Source organism: Neoarius graeffei, chromosome 14 (genome assembly GCF_027579695.1).
Source record: "Neoarius graeffei isolate fNeoGra1 chromosome 14, fNeoGra1.pri, whole genome shotgun sequence".
In the NCBI taxonomy this organism is placed as follows: Eukaryota; Metazoa; Chordata; class Actinopteri; order Siluriformes; family Ariidae; genus Neoarius; species Neoarius graeffei.
In genome coordinates this window covers 39,468,438-39,484,352 of record NC_083582.1, presented here as the reverse complement: position 1 = coordinate 39,484,352, position 15,915 = coordinate 39,468,438, and the positions used below count along the sequence as shown (strand labels likewise).

At 40.2% G+C, this 15,915-nt stretch overlaps 1 protein-coding gene across 2 annotated transcripts in view; it reads left to right on the top strand.

The window, feature by feature from the left end:
• abcc3 (ATP-binding cassette, sub-family C (CFTR/MRP), member 3) overlaps positions 1 to 15,915 on the top strand; it is a 139,911-nt gene that overhangs the window by 84,983 nt on the left and 39,013 nt on the right. For both annotated transcript variants that reach the window (XM_060939630.1, XM_060939631.1), the window contains exons 10-15: positions 7,810 to 7,971; positions 8,356 to 8,448; positions 8,852 to 9,055; positions 14,204 to 14,350; positions 14,669 to 14,756; positions 14,850 to 14,916. In XM_060939630.1, coding sequence (XP_060795613.1) covers positions 7,810 to 7,971; positions 8,356 to 8,448; positions 8,852 to 9,055; positions 14,204 to 14,350; positions 14,669 to 14,756; positions 14,850 to 14,916 — 761 coding nt within the window. The remainder of the gene's footprint in view (positions 1 to 7,809; positions 7,972 to 8,355; positions 8,449 to 8,851; positions 9,056 to 14,203; positions 14,351 to 14,668; positions 14,757 to 14,849; positions 14,917 to 15,915) is intronic.

Here is a 15,915-nt window from a genome sequence, read left to right as displayed (position 1 = left end):
ACGGAAGCTTCCTTCAGAGCAGCACACTACCTGGCTAAGCACAAAAACGCATTTTCGGACGGAAAGGTGGTCAAAGGGGTGATGTCAGTGGTTGCAGACACTTTGTTTAAAGATCACAAGAATGGGAAGGAGATCCTCGCTGCCATTGCGGATGTTCAGCTAAGTGCCAACACCATCGCCAGGAGAGTATCAGCAATGTCCACTAACTTGATGGAACAGCTGAACGGTGACATGAGTACATGCAGGTACTTTAGCATCCAATGTGACGAGTCGGTGGATAAAACCAGCACGGCGCAGCTGATGGTCTTCGTCAGAATGGTATTCAGTGATTTCACTGTGAAGGAGGAGATGCTTACTTTGCTGCCCCAGAAAACCACAACAAGGGCTGTTGACATCTACAAGGCCATAAAGCGCTATTTTGCAGAGAAAAACATCCCACTGCAAAAGTTGGTATCTGTAACTACCGACGGAGCCTCCACGATGACCGGCCGTCATTCTGGTCTTCTTGCGCGCTGCAGAAGCAGTCCAGATTTTCCCCGTTTCCTCAGTTACCACTGTATCATCCATTAGCAGGCAATTTGTGTCAAAGTGATGGGTTCTGGTAACGTCATGACTCCGGTAGTGAAGATTGTCAACAGTATCCGTGTGAATGCCACACAACATCGGGCATTCAGACTTCTTCTGGAGGAGCTGTCAGCTGAGTACGGTGACCTCTTGTTGCACACAGAGATACGATGGCTCAGCAGGGGTCGAGTTCTGCAGCTCTTTTTGTCACTTCTGGATGAAATCAAAGAGTTCATGGAATCCAGAGGGCGGGACACTACTTTGCTCTGGGACACTGAGTGCGTGCTTGATGTTGCCTTTCTGACAGACATCACCGGGAAACTGAATCACTTGAACCGCAAGGCAAAGGTAAGACTGTATTGGACATGATCAGTGCTGTGAACGCATTCAGAGCAAAGCTGAACATTTTCTCTGTGCATTTGCAAAGTAAGAAATTCCTGCACTTTCCATCTGTGCAGTCAGTTTTGAATGGAAATGCCCCTGCATCTGTAGCCTTAGACAGGACTGTAGAAATGTACACCCAGCTAATATCTAGGCTTGGGCAAGAGTTTGAAGAAAGATTTCATGACTTTGATAAACTGCAGCCTTGTGTTGCATTCCTTGCTAATCCTTTCATGCAATGTGACATCACATACATTTCTGAACAACTAGGTGAAATATTCAACTTGAATGCTGATGAGAGTGAAATGGAAATCATTACGCTGCAAAACGAAGTTACTCTCAAAGCCCACCAGGGATCCTCAAACTTCTGGTATCTTGTGGACTCAGAAAAATACAAAGGTGTGCACACAGTAGCCTTGAAAGTTGCATCTGTTTGGTTCGACGTATCTCTGAGAGTCAGCTTTTTCTAACATGAATTTCATTAAAAACAAACACAGAACCTGCTTAACTGATCTACACCTTGAAGATTCACTCAGAGTTGCTGTGTCAAGCTACAGCAGGGCACTGGTGGACTCGATGCAGTGTCCGGCTTCCCACTAGGAACCATTCGCATGCGAAAATAAATGCATGAAATGCATTTTAAAACTTTGAAGAGAAAATAATATTAAGAGAATGATTTCTTGAATGTTATGAATCTGCAATAAGGTGAAATCATTTAAAGATGTAGTTAAGCGTTTCAGCTTGTATGCTGTGTTAGAAGTGCGAGTGTTACAGTATATTACTGCTGCACTGCAGTTTGCTAAGGAAAGGATTTTGAATAGTTTTAACTTTCACAGAACTGTTGTGTGTTGAAAAGGGAAAATTATAACCTTTTAAGTGCCTTTGGCATTTCCAGACCTGCTTTTATGTAACAGCTGTTAAAAGCTACTGCACAGAGCTTTATAAATGATCTCCCAGAGCTGTCAACTTTGATTGGGTCACTGTCAGCCCCTGCAGAACTTGATCAGGCAACTGAATGCTTAGAGTCAACATTCCGCCATACCTTAGATAATGTAGCTCCTCTTAAAAGGAAAATGGTCAGAGACAAAAAAATTAGCAACCTGGTATAATGATGACACTCGCACGTTAAAACAGACCACTCGAAAATTGGAACGTAAATGGCATCAAACAAAATTGGTAGTGTCCAAATTAGCGTGGAAGGAGAGCTTCCTGAAGTATAGAAAAGCTCTTAGTGCTGCTAGATCAACATAATCTCTCCTCCCTAATAGAAGATTACAAAAATAATCCTAGATTCCTATTTTAGATTCCCCCCCCCCAAAAAAAAAAAATCTGTCCCTCTGAGTTACATGTCGGTCCTGGGATCGAGATGCTGACCTCTTCTGCTCCTCGGACCTGCCTGATCCATCCTGGTGCCTTGTGTCTGGTTGGAGTCTCATCGCATCGCTCCTGTGGAGGACGGCCCCATGTGGACAGTTGGGGGTCGCACCTGGAGGACGCTCTGGACTCTTGCAGTGGTGCTTTTGTGGCTGGGGACTGCGGTTGACTTGCTGAATTTAGGACTGCGGTTGTCATGAACGGTTTTGCGCTCGGGTTTCCGTCGGTGGGGGCTTTATAGCATCAACGAAGCTGACTTTGTTAGGACTGTTAATGTTATAATCATGTTGTCTGTTGTTGCCCGGATAGGGATGAGTTCCCTTTTGAGCCTGGTTCCTCTCGAGGTTTCTTCCTCATGTCGTCTGAGGGAGTTTCTCCTTGCCACCGTCGCCACAGGCGTGCTTATTGGGGATAGATTAGGGATAAAATTAGCTCATATTTTAAGTCGTTCAAATTCTGTAAAGCTGCTTTGCGACAATGTTTACTGTTAAAAGCGCAATACAAATAAACTTGACTTGAATTGCAGTGAGAATATCAGAATGTTTTTTTGTGTGTAGAATTCTAAAAGAGGGCAAATGTACTTTCCCAACATGAGATAACAACAGAATGTGTTCATTATCATCATAATTAACTTATTAGCATTAGCTAATAAGACTTAGCATAATTAAACTTTGGAATTTGCAAAAAAAAAGTTGGTAATTCCTAACAGTATTATGTTGAATTATGATTATTCATAATTAAAATGTTCATGTTAAAATACCAGTTTCTATTCCTTGATTGTTGTTAATTAAAAGCACATAATCCTACATAGTCTTATTTTAAAGGGATGTTAAACCTTTTATTTATTTTAAGTAGTGCTGTCAAGCGATTAAAATATTTAATCGCGATTAATGTCGCGACTGTCATAGTTAACTCGCGATTAATCACAATTTAATCGCACATTTTTGTCACATGAAAAACCACTGTAATTCTCTTATCAGCATAAAAAAGTGAATGGGCTTGCTCACCGTTCGAACTACAGGGGTACTCGGGGGATCCGAGATCCCCTGAAACAGACATGAGATCCCTTGAAAACATGATTTGGGAAATGTTGGGGGGGTCTCTAAAATATTGGCAAAATGATGTTTATTGACATAGCAATCGTGTGTAACGGGAAGCATTTGCATATCCGAAGTGAGCGCGCGATGGAGATCCGCGCTCTGAGACAAGCGCAAGCACCCCCCCCAAGGGAAAAAGGGACCCCCCAAAAATATCGGCATAGTTCGAGCACTGGTTGTACCAATGTTTGGGTTTTTTTTTTTTATTGCAGAGCATAACACATCTTGTCACAGCCACTGCAAAGTGGGGCTGGAGCCACCGATGGGAAAACGAAAAACTTAAGCCGAGCACCGTGGCTCTTCGGGGGAGGGCAGAGGACTCTGGCTGTGCGGGGCGTGGCATCATGTCACAGAGCGTTAATCTCACGATAAAAAAATTATCGCCGTTAAAATTGAGTCAAGTTAACGTGTTAACGCGACATTTTTGACAGCACTAATTTTAAGTAAATTATTTTGAATGACGAGCCCTCCATATAGTTTCTCATCCTTCGGGTAGCCCACAGTCCCAGAGAAGTTGGAGACCCCTGCTCTAGGCCGTTTACACCCAGCCCCCAGTGACCCACACCAACAGGATGACTCAACGACACCTTAGGATTGCTTTTCATCCATGAGAGGATAAATACCTGATACTCCCTATTAGTCAGACAGAACTGAAGAAGCCTTTCGGATGAGAGGTGAAACGTCTTCAAGAATCTTGCTCTCTTTTACCACCCACAGTTTACTATGACCTGGATGACTGAGAATCTTCACAGACATGTTTCCACGCACTTTGGGATGAGAACCTACTGAATTTGAATCACAGATTTCCAATTTTATTATTATTTTTTTTTAAATAGAACAATTAATGAATTTAGAGCCACCTGGCCCTAAATTCTCCACTATTTTTTCCTGTTTCATCATGACCCATTTCAAGATACTACGTCATGCGTAACGTGGTGGGCTTTCCCCATTCGCGCAAAGCATTGTGGGATACAAATTTGAAACAGGAGAGAAAAATGGAGGACGTGAGTGTGCGAATGAAACGTGAAAGACCGACTACAGTAATGGAAAGCGAGAAGAAAAGACATTATTTTGAGAAGGAAAGGAAACGCAGGGCCAAACTAATAAATATCGGCGCTCAGCGAGCACCTCGGTGTGATCAGCTGTTCGTTTAGCGACAGAATGATGGAACTGTCAGTGCACGGTCAAGGTAAACCTGTAGATGGCAGTAATGCAGTACTTTGGATGCCAGATGCCGTATAACCCAAAAGAAGAAGGCAAACCTGCGCATGCACACTTGACTAAGTAAAGCGAGCAATTTCATGCACATTATTTGCTAGAGGAATCCCCTCAAATTAAATAACTTCCCAGCCACAGAATGGCCTGTTTGTTTTTGTTTGTTTTTTTTAGATATTACAAAAATAAACATGTATCACAATGACCAAATTTCAGAGGGAACTAAATTTCACCGATTTTTATGAAATCGAAAGGCCGTATAGCTTTAACTAGTTAACTAATTAAGTGTTAACTGAAACTGATATGCCTGATTTGTGTTTGTGACCTCAACAAAAAAAGTCACCAAGTCACTGGAAAGTGTTTCTGCCTAGGGCGTAATTTTGGGTAGGGACGCTAGGGACGTGTCCCTACCAATATTCAGCCGCTACTGTGTAATCACGATCAATAAAACCGATGTCCTAACCTGAGCAATGATTATATGGCACACAAAGGGTTAAATGTATGACACTGCTAATAATCCCCCCTCTAACGTAGATATACATTCTCTGATTAGCTACCCGTTTCTCACTAACTTACATGGTTGGCTATCCCAGCTGTCACTCCATCTGCTGTAAAAGCAGCACACTTCCCACAGCAGCCGTGACTACCCGCCCATCAACCCCCTGTATCTCACACGTACACATCTGACCTACCCCACGCACCCCCCCACTCTCCGTCAGCCTACAAATTGAGCTGGACTTCGATGTCCATGCATGCTTGCCCTACGACTCGCATGCTGACTTGAGTATCATGGATGACGGCCCCCCTCCCAAGAAACGAGACATTCGTTCATTCTTCTTCAAAGTCAAGAATGTAAGTGCAGGGTTTCCGTCGAGCTTTAAAAACTCAACAAAATCCTTTTGATGTATGGAAACCCTTCATAAAAGTATTGCTGCGGCTCCTTAGGCAGGTTTAGCAACGTGACAGGACGCATCAGAGCTAGGCTACTGCATAGCTGCAGAGAAAAGGAATGCTGGAGCAATGTAACTTGGTGTTAGATAATATCCTCGATGAATGAATTAAATTTATAGACCTAATGGTTTTACAGAATGTAAGTAGTCAGATGTAGGCTACTGCATGGCCATGCAGATGTGCGACTTGCATTTCAGAATCAACAGCGTGACAGCCGCTGAGTCTGCTGCTGAGTCTGCTGCGTTCACTGTTTTACATAGCCTAGTAAATTAGACCCACCCGCCTAGCGGCCAAAAATATTTTTGCCTGTGAGTGGGTCTAGCCTCGCACCATATCAACAAAACACCCCGGGCATCAAATCATGCCCGCCAATCACAACGCAAGGTTTTTGTTTGGATTCTTTGGGCGGGCTTTTGCAGGAGTGACGACAAGGCTGCGCGACGCTGGAGAAAGCACAACAGGAAAGATGGCTACGGCTATTGAACAACACTAGTTTGACTCCGCTTTGGAATCAGTTTTAGAAGAATTAGACTTGGAGTTTTCGTTGAAACATGAGCAGGAAGAGGCTCTCCGCTCATTCCTTTTCAAGAAGGACGTTTTCGCTGTTTTGCCGACCGGCTATGGCAAAAGTCTGATCTACCAGCTGGCTCCGCTGGTAGCCAAAATGATGGGGCTAGTTTGTGCAGTACGAAGAATCAATAAACAGCTTTGAAACATTACTTTTTGATTGTTTCTTATTTTCCCGTTATTTTAAATTTAAGGGAAATTATTTCACCAAACACCACTAAATAAAAATAAAAACTCTCAAAAACAGTTTAAGCAAACCCTTGAAAAACACTTGAAAAAAAAGTGTATGTTAAGTATGTGGTACAGACTCCAAACTTGTGGTCATTATCTCCAAACTTCTTAATATCTCGAACCTGTTTATTAATTAATACGCATTTTGAAAAATAATTTATTTCAAGGCCTCCCCCACTGCTTTCTGTCGCTCTGACTACGTCACAGTCACTGTTGCGCTGATTGGTCAGAGCGTTGGCCTATACGCACAGAGACAGTTTGAAAGACAGCGGGTTGTTCCTCCCACACCCTTCGGAAATGTCTACGAGCGAGGCTAGACTAAATATTCACATTTAGTCTGGCTTGCCAGGCTACGTTTTACAGAGACCTCTTTCTACTACTACTAGGCTAGGCTAGATACAACAAATCCATGGTCCTTTACTGCCACCTACAGACAAATATTGGTAACTGCAGCATGAACGTAAAAGAAGTCACAAGCACATCTGCAGTGAAAATCATAACACACGTTACGAACACAGAAACAGGCAACAAAACGACATAATATGGAAAATGGAGGGGCAACAAAAAGACAAAAAATGGGAGGTATACTACAAATGCAATACTAATGTAATCATAATCATGCTATAATAGGCAATCACTAAATTATATATCCAAATATCATTTTAACTAAATTTGAGCTTAATTACAGAATAGAAAATGCCACCAGTAGCACCTATTTGAGTGTCTCAATAAGGCAGTCAGTGAATTTTGAGACACCCCCCCTCCAATGTCAAATAATACAGATATTGAATTTAAAAAAAAATATATATATATATATAAAATGCCTAAAATGCTTAAAGTTTTTAATTCTTATTTTCATGTATTTCTGTGGAAGAGACAGAACGACTGCTTAAACACAAATTAGGAATTGTGTGGTGTAAAAGTAATAAATCATCAGATTCTTGCAATGTTGGGTTAGGTGCCTTGCTCAAGGGCACTTCAGCCATGGATGGAGATGTAGGGAGAGGTAAGGGTGGGATTTCAACCTGCAGCCCTGGGATCCAAAGACCAAGTCCCTAACCATTAGGTTTATGATTTCTAATGGAAAAAAAAAACACCTTTCGGAAGCTCTGCCTTGGATCACTTTTGTGTCCCCACCAATGTCAAAATCAAAGTTACTCCCTTGGTTTCTGCTATGAGAGAGTCCACTGTCCTCACGTCATAAGTAAATATATTATTTGTTTGGTTATCTGGGATCTGGAATATTTATTTTCTCTCATAAAGTTGAACTAATATTAGAAGTGGCTATGTGTTGTGCCAGCAGGAGAGTTATATGACAGCTATGTCAGTGTTTCCACATACCTGCATGTTCCTGTTCCTGAGAAGCTAATCTGTCATTTAAAGCTCTGTACAGCCAGCCTTATTGTTGTCATGCTGACTGTTTTTGCAGTCGCTGCTTATTACCAATGAAGCAAAGCGTTCTTCCACCACTGGAGAGATCGTTAACTTGATGTCTGTGGATGCTCAGCGCTTTATGGACCTCACCACATTCCTGAACATGCTGTGGTCTGCGCCGCTGCAGATTATACTGGCTCTCTTCTTCCTCTGGCAGGTCAGGAATTCAGCCCCGTCACCTTTTTTACTCTCAAGCTAACCTTTATAACAGGTTCAACAAAAAGCAGAAAATCTACAGGGATTAGGAGTAAGAGGTTATCCTCAACATGCATGAATCTCAAATTTCATGAAAATCATGTTTCTTACACCCAGAAAGAAACCTATAATGTGACAGTTTATTGCAATTTGTCTGTCTATGTGGATTATAATGGTCACGGTTGTCTGTCACTCCTCTGGAGCATTATAATTAATGCACAGTTGGACATATTATTAAAATTACAGAAAAGTGCATGCATAAAATATGGCAACTGCTAGATGTTAGATCTTGCTCGATAAGATTTTTTTACTGATCTTTATTCCCCCCCTCCTCTTCACTCTGTAGACTCTGGGCCCCTCCGTCCTGGCAGGTGTTGCTGTTATGATTCTCCTGATTCCTTTTAATGCTGTGATCGCCATGAAAACCAGAGCATACCAGGTCTCTTCTCCATTCTGTCTGTCTGCCAAGTGATCTAGAGACAGACAGAACATTTTTGTTTGCTCAGCACAAGTTGTGCCATGCAGTAATGCTTACATGGTTTGTGGTAAACTTGTCATGCCTCAGTGAGCTGGAAGGCTGTGTTTCAATCAAAGAGCAAGCGTAGCAATATCTTCAAAAGGGGAATTCTTAACCAAAACAGAGTCGTCTGTTAATATTTATATTGAGCTGCTCAGCTTCACGTTTAAACTGCAAACTCACTGCTGTAGAAAACAAACCAAACAAAAAAAAAAAACCCAGAGAATATCTAATGACCCTCTACTATTTTAGAAGTTCCACAAGCTGTTAAAAAGTTTAGTACACCAACTTCAGGTGTTCATTTGAGCTGTTTTGTGGTCTGCAGGTGGAGCAGATGCAGTACAAAGACGCTCGTATCAAGCTGATGAACGAAGTCCTGAATGGAATAAAAGTGCTGAAGCTCTACGCCTGGGAGCTCTCATTCAAAGAGAAGATCCTACAAATTCGGCAAAAGGAGCTCAGTTTGCTGCGCAAGTCTGGCTACCTTGGCGCTCTGTCTGTCATGGCCTGGACAAGCGCTCCCTTTCTGGTGAGTGTGAAGATCCAGTTATTACATCTAGGGATGGAATACAGTTGTTTGTATAGAAATTAAACACAGTGCGCTGAGATTGGAGCTTTATTTGTCATAGTTTGGTCATTGGTAATGATATAGAAATGATATAACAGGGAAAACTTGGGAAATCTAGACATTATTAGACAGGAAATACTTGGGAAAAGGTGGTAAAATTGACTGAAGAGAATAAAATTGCTTGGAAATATTAATGATGACCTAGGAAAGTGTAAAAATTGTCTATTTAGCCACATACATACTCACCAGCCACTTTATTTGGAACATCCATACACCCACTGTTTGATGCAGTTCTCTAATCAGCCAGTCCCGTGACAGCAGCACAATGCATAAAATCATGCAGATACAAATCAAGAGCTTCAGTTAATGTTCACTTCAAACATCAGAATGGGAAAAATTGTGATCTCAAAGTGTGACTTTCTTTCACTGTGGCATGGGTGTTGGTTAGTGCCAGATGGACTGGTTTGAGTTTTTCAGAAGCTGCTGATCTCCTGGGGTTTTCACACACAACAGTCTCTAGAGTTTACACAGAATGGTGCAGAAAACAGTGCGTGAGCGACAGTTCTGTAGGTGGAAACAAACGTCTTGTTGATAAGAGAAGTCAGAGGAAAATGGCCAGATTGGTTCGAGCTGCCAGGAAGGATATAATAACTCATAGCAACTCTTTACAACCGTGGTGAGCAGAAAAGCATCTCAGCATGCAACAGCAGAAGACCACATTGGGTTCCACTCCTGCCAGTCAAGAACAGGAGTCTTAGAATCAAGAACACATTCTTATTAAAGTGGCTGGTGAGTGTATGTTCCATATTTTAGTGCATTTTTAGCTGAGGAGAAAACTCGCCAAGGAAAGCAATATGCTTAAATATACAGTATGACTATGTTCTAAGATATCAATCCTCAGTTTCAGCATCAATTCACTTCTTAAAACAAAGAAACCCTCATTTCAATTGATTGATGGTAAGTCTTTCAGTTTAAAGCCTTATTATCCCCCGCTGGCCGAAAGGCCCAAAGGGGGATTATGTCATGGCGATGTCTGTCCATCCTGGGAAGCTTCTGAAATCAACTCCTCTCACAATTTTTGGAGGAATTTCACCAAACTTGAGAAGAGACATTGTTATATATTGGTACTGCGCATATTGTAATTTCGTTCAATTCAGTCACATTTTACCAGAGTTACAGTCCTTGATTAATGAAATTATACTTTCACAATTTCATGAGTGTTTTTCTTCTGAAATCAGCTCCTCTCACAATTTGTGGAGGAATTTCACCAAACTTGGCAAAAGGCCTTGTTATATGTTGGTAGTGCACATATTGTTATTTTGTTCAATTCGGTTGAATTTTGCCAAAGTTGTAGCCCTTGATTAACAACCTTGTACTTTCACAATTTCATGAGTGTGTGCTTGCCTTCTGATAGCAACTCCTCTTACAATTTTTGGACGAGTTTCTCGAAGCTTGGCAAAAGGCCTTGTTATATGACGGTAATACGCATATTGCGATTTAATTTCGTTTGTGAAAATTTTACCAGAGTTTTGACCCTTGATTAAATAACTTTTACTTTGACAATTTCATGAGGGTGTACATTCTTCTGAAATCAACTCCTCTCACAATTTGTGGAGGAATTTCACCAAACTTGGCAAAAGGCTTTGTCATATGATGGTTATACACACATTCAAATTTTAATTTGGGCAAATTTTACCAGAGTTATGCCCTTGATTATTAACAAACTTGTACTTTGGCAATTTCATCAAGGTGTGCTTGCTTTTTGAAATAAACTTCCCTCACAACTTTTATCCCCCGCTGGCCGAAAGGCCCGAAGGGGGATTATGTCGTGGCGATGTCCATCCATCTATCCATCCATCCATCCCAGGAAGGGCACTCACCTTCTGAAATCAACTCCTCTCACGATTTTTGGAGGAATTTCATGAAACTTGACAGGATTCTTTGGCATATGTCGGTAATATGCATATTGCAATTTCGTTCAATTCAGTTGCATTTTACCAGAGTTATGGCACAGTTGCCAGTGGGGGATATTGTACTCTCAGAGCGCTCTTGTTTGAGGCTTATTTTGAGGCAGAGAAAGAAAAACTCACTGTCGCCTTGAAGTCTGGCTTCTGGTCAAATTCTTCATGTCATTTGGCGGTTATGGATTGTGGGGTGGATCTACAACAACGAGTGAGTTTACATACTTCACATATACACTGTAAATAAAACATTTGGACAGATTAGATTGAATATCCTGTATACGGTATTTTCACTATCTTAAAGACATTACGATGAAGAATTTGTTTAAAGAAATAGTTCTGACCTAAAACAAATAATTATGACTTAAAATTGTTTCCCCAGTGTTTAATTTTCATTTAGAACTTAATTTAGAATCAGCAGCCAACAAGTTGTCAGCCTATTTGGGAATTTTAAGATGTTTTGTCTCCCTCATCAAGCTGGTTAAAAAGGTGCCAAGAGTTGGCAAGCTTCATCAAGAATATTTTAAAGAATTTAAGATATAGCTTTGATTTGTTTAAAACTGTTCTTGAGCCATGCATAACTGCATACATGTGTTACTTCATCATGTTCATGTCTTATTTATCGTTCTAAAATAGTAGAAAATATTTTAAAATGAAGGAAACCATTTGTAAGTAGGAGTTCCCAAAACTGTTGACCTTAGTGGTGTGTAATAGTGAGTAAGCTTATTTACATCATTACTAATAAGACAGCGCTTCCCTTTGCACACTCCGATCTATACTGATGGCTCAAAAACTGATACCTGTGTGTCCTCAGCAATGGTAGTCGCCTCTAATCAGTGTGGAATACGCATCCCAAATCTGTGCTCAATTTTTACAGCCGAAGCCCAAGCCTTGCTCTTAAGTCTTGAATACATTGAAGAGTCCAAACTGCAAAAAGTCTTGATTTGCACAGATTCTAGATCATGCCTACAGGCATTGGAGTTCTTAAAGACTGACCACCCTCTTATTGTCAACATACTTGAAAAAGTGGAATACCTAACTAAAATCAATATGGACATTATTTTTTGTTGGGTCCCTGGCCATGTGGGTTTGACTGGTAATGAAAAAGCAGATAATGCTGCTAAAGGAGCCCTGAATGAAGAGATTTCTGAATGCCAAATCCCTGTCTCTGATATCAGACCTGTTCTTTCTTCCTACATAAGTGACAAATGGCAAGCTGATTGGACTAACTGTGCTGGCAACAAGCTGAAAGAAATATGCACTAATGTGAAACAAGTGACTATTCAATCTTTTTCATGTAGACATGACCAAGTTGTCTACACAAGGGGTAGAATTGGACACTCTAGACTAACACATGGTTTTCTGTTAACTGGAGGTGAACCTCCACTTTGCGATCTTTGTGGTGATCTCTTATCAATTAAGCACATTTTGTCTTGCCCTGCTTTTAGAATACAAAGGCAGAAGTTTTTTAAAGAAAGCACAATGCTAGATATTTTTAATAAGGTTTCACCGTTAAAGGTTTTAAACTTTTTGAAGTGCATTGATGTGTACAAATGTATTTGATGTATTTATTTATTTATTTTATTATTGGTTTTAATTTTATGTGATATTTATTACCTGTATTGGCCATGAAATAGCCATAGATGCTTAAATGGCAATAAATGTAAACAAACAAAATCATTACTAATATTTCTAATATGTTAGTAAATCATGCGATTATTATGAAAAACTCACTTTTTCAGTGTTTGTACACATACATTTGGGTATGCGGAGCCTACCAACCCACAGACTCTGAAATAAGACGCCCAGTCAGTTTCTTTTGTGCTGCCTATTTCAGAAAACATGAGCTTCAACAAGCTGTTCAGCTCTGGCTCCACTTTCTATGTCACAAGGGGAGTTTGTTAGAATGATGCCACTCCATCATCTGAATATCTCCACTCACGGCTTGAGAACTGGCTTTATGAATGAATATTCATGAGGAAACGTGTTACCTAATTGGCCAGCAAAAAGGGGTGATCAGTGGTTCATTATCATTTAAAGGAACAGGCACAGAAATCAGCCATTTTGAATAGGGTTGTTTAGACAGGGTGAGAAGGGAGCTGTGGCGCTTTACCCTTGTAGTATTTTGACCAAAGCATGTCACGGACATTTCATTAAGACCTCAGGAAACTGTGCCAACTTTTGGAAAGGAGCTATAATACGTCCCCTTTAAACGATATGAATGAATTGCATTAATTTGTGAGTATTCCTGTTTCAGTCACTCATTAAAAGGTCATTGCAGGTTGTACTGTTCTGGTTAGTTTTAAAGATGTTGGCAGATGTGAGTCATTCTAACACAAACTGTTGTGTGCAAAAACAGTCCTGAACAGGAAAGGTCCTATACAACTATCTTCTAAAAGGACTTGGGAAGCTTAAGTAATATCGCTCTCCAGGCTGTTGGAAAACGATGAGAGTTTCTACACTGTAAAAAAATATCCATTGTTTTTACGGAAAAATACTGGCAGCTGTGGTTGCCAGAATAATCCTGTTAAAAATACAGTGAAATGTAAACAATATTACAGAATAACTTGTACATTTCACTGGGATTCCATATACAATTAATGATAACTAAATGTAAATTTTATAGGTATTCAATGTACAATAATCAATACATAACTGTTAATTTTACGGCTATTCATTGTACAATAGAAAAGCATCTAGGAATGAATTGCGAGTGTTCTCGATTATTGGTTTTTGTGGCTCCAAAATGATGGTTACAAGCAATGATCTACTAGACAGATATTTTATTTGATTTAGAGTTTTACGAAATGTGCCGGAGAGCCTCTACTGACATTTTTTTTATTTTTTTTAACAAGGCAATGATGTAATTTTAACTATCACATTCTGTTTTAGTATTACAGTTTGTCTGTGTTTAAACTACAACAATTTGTAAATTCTACAAAAAAATATGATCAATTCAACATATTCTTACTGTTAAATTAACAGTGGTATTTGGTTAGGAGTTTTACAGTATATTGATGTAAATTACACACTGCTTCATTGTTTTTGTATTTACAGGTTTTTTTATGTCATGATTTTACATAAATTCACTGTTAATTCTACGGACATTTTTTACAGTGTAACAGACATTCCTAAAATATTTCCTTAGGTTGCATTGACAACGTTTGCCGTGTATGTGAGTGTGGACAAAAACAACAGCTTAGATGCAGAGAAGGCCTTTGTCTCCCTTTCTTTGTTCAACATCTTAAGATTTCCCCTGAACATGCTTCCACAAGTCATAAGCAGCATCATGCAAGTGAGTACACGTGACCATTTTTAGGCAGGTTGTAACACAGCACTTTTTTTTTTTCCTTATGCAAGCTAATCATTTCAGTGTAATTAAGTTGTCACTAATTGTATTTGTAGCACACAGAAGACTTGTGTTTATGTGAGAAGCATTTGTTTGGGTTAGAATGGACATAAGTAGTTATTGTAAAAGACAGTGTTTCACAGCTCCCCAGATGGAACATTTCTTTATTGAGAATTTGGCAAACATTTCAAGGGGCTTTCATCACAAGCTCGGTCATTAAATGTCACTTTGTTTTCTTTTCCTGTCCTCATGCCCGCCACACAGGCTAGTGTGTCTCTCAAGCGCATCCAGCAATTCCTGAGTCATGATGAGCTAAACCCAGAAAGCGTGGATAGAAAACCTGCAGCCTCGGGTAAGGCACAATCATGACACATCAGTTTGTCTGCTTTCATTTCCTTTCATTGATTGTATGAAGCATGAATTTGATTCTTACTCACACTTTCAGAATATGCTGTAACTGTTGTGAACGGGAAGTTCTCATGGGCCAAGAAAGATTCGCCTGCACTTCAAAAGTAAGGATGTTTATTTGGACAAGAATGTAGTGTAGCATTAAAACAATGATGTAGTACAGTCTTACAGGGCGACACGGTGGTGTAGTGGTTAGCACTGTCGTTAGCACTCACAGCAAGAAGGTTCTGGGTTTGAACCTCATTATCAACGGGGGCCTTTCTGTATGGAGTTTGCATGTTCTCCCCATGGCTGCGTGGGTTTCCTACAGATGCTCCGGTTTCCCCCACAGTTCAAAGACATGCAGATTAGGTAAAATACCCAACCACTAGGATTGCACAAGCCAGTGCATACTTAGTGCTGGATAGACTGGGGAGGGTTGTGTCAGGAAGGGCATCCGGTGTAAAACCTCTGCCAAATCAAACATGCGGAACAGACCCACTGTGGCGATGCCTAACAGATGCAGCTGAAAGACATAGTACAATATTACAATTAACATATACCTTGACAGCTTCACTATTACAATAGGCATAATACAAGTACCTAATTACAATGCAGTTATCCCTATAGTTTATTACTTAACATAACCGATTATGTTTGTTATGAAAAGTTGTCAATGTGGATTTTTATATTTGATATGCAGTTTACTTAACCAACAACAGAAACTTGCTATAATGTAAGTGTACATAGGCCTTTATTCCTGTGAAGAATTGAATACAATAATGAAGCTCATGGGGTAGCAGCAGCACTACTACTATTGCACCACACAGCGCAAAAGTGTTTCAGGTGGCCTAACACTGTTAAAGCACTTTTAAAGAACACAAAATAACCCCGATTGACTGATTTCATTTGCAACATATCTGCTTGTTGCTTAAACCGAATTTGGAAAAACAGCTTTGTGTCAAATTTTTACAACTGTAAAAGCCCCCTTAAAGGTAGACTGCTTTTCAGATTTCTCAAGTTTAGGCCATAAAAAGAATTTTCCCTGACACCCAATTATTTTTGTTTAGTGGACCGAAAGCTACTGAATTTGAATCACAGACTTCCAATTTTATTAGTTTTTC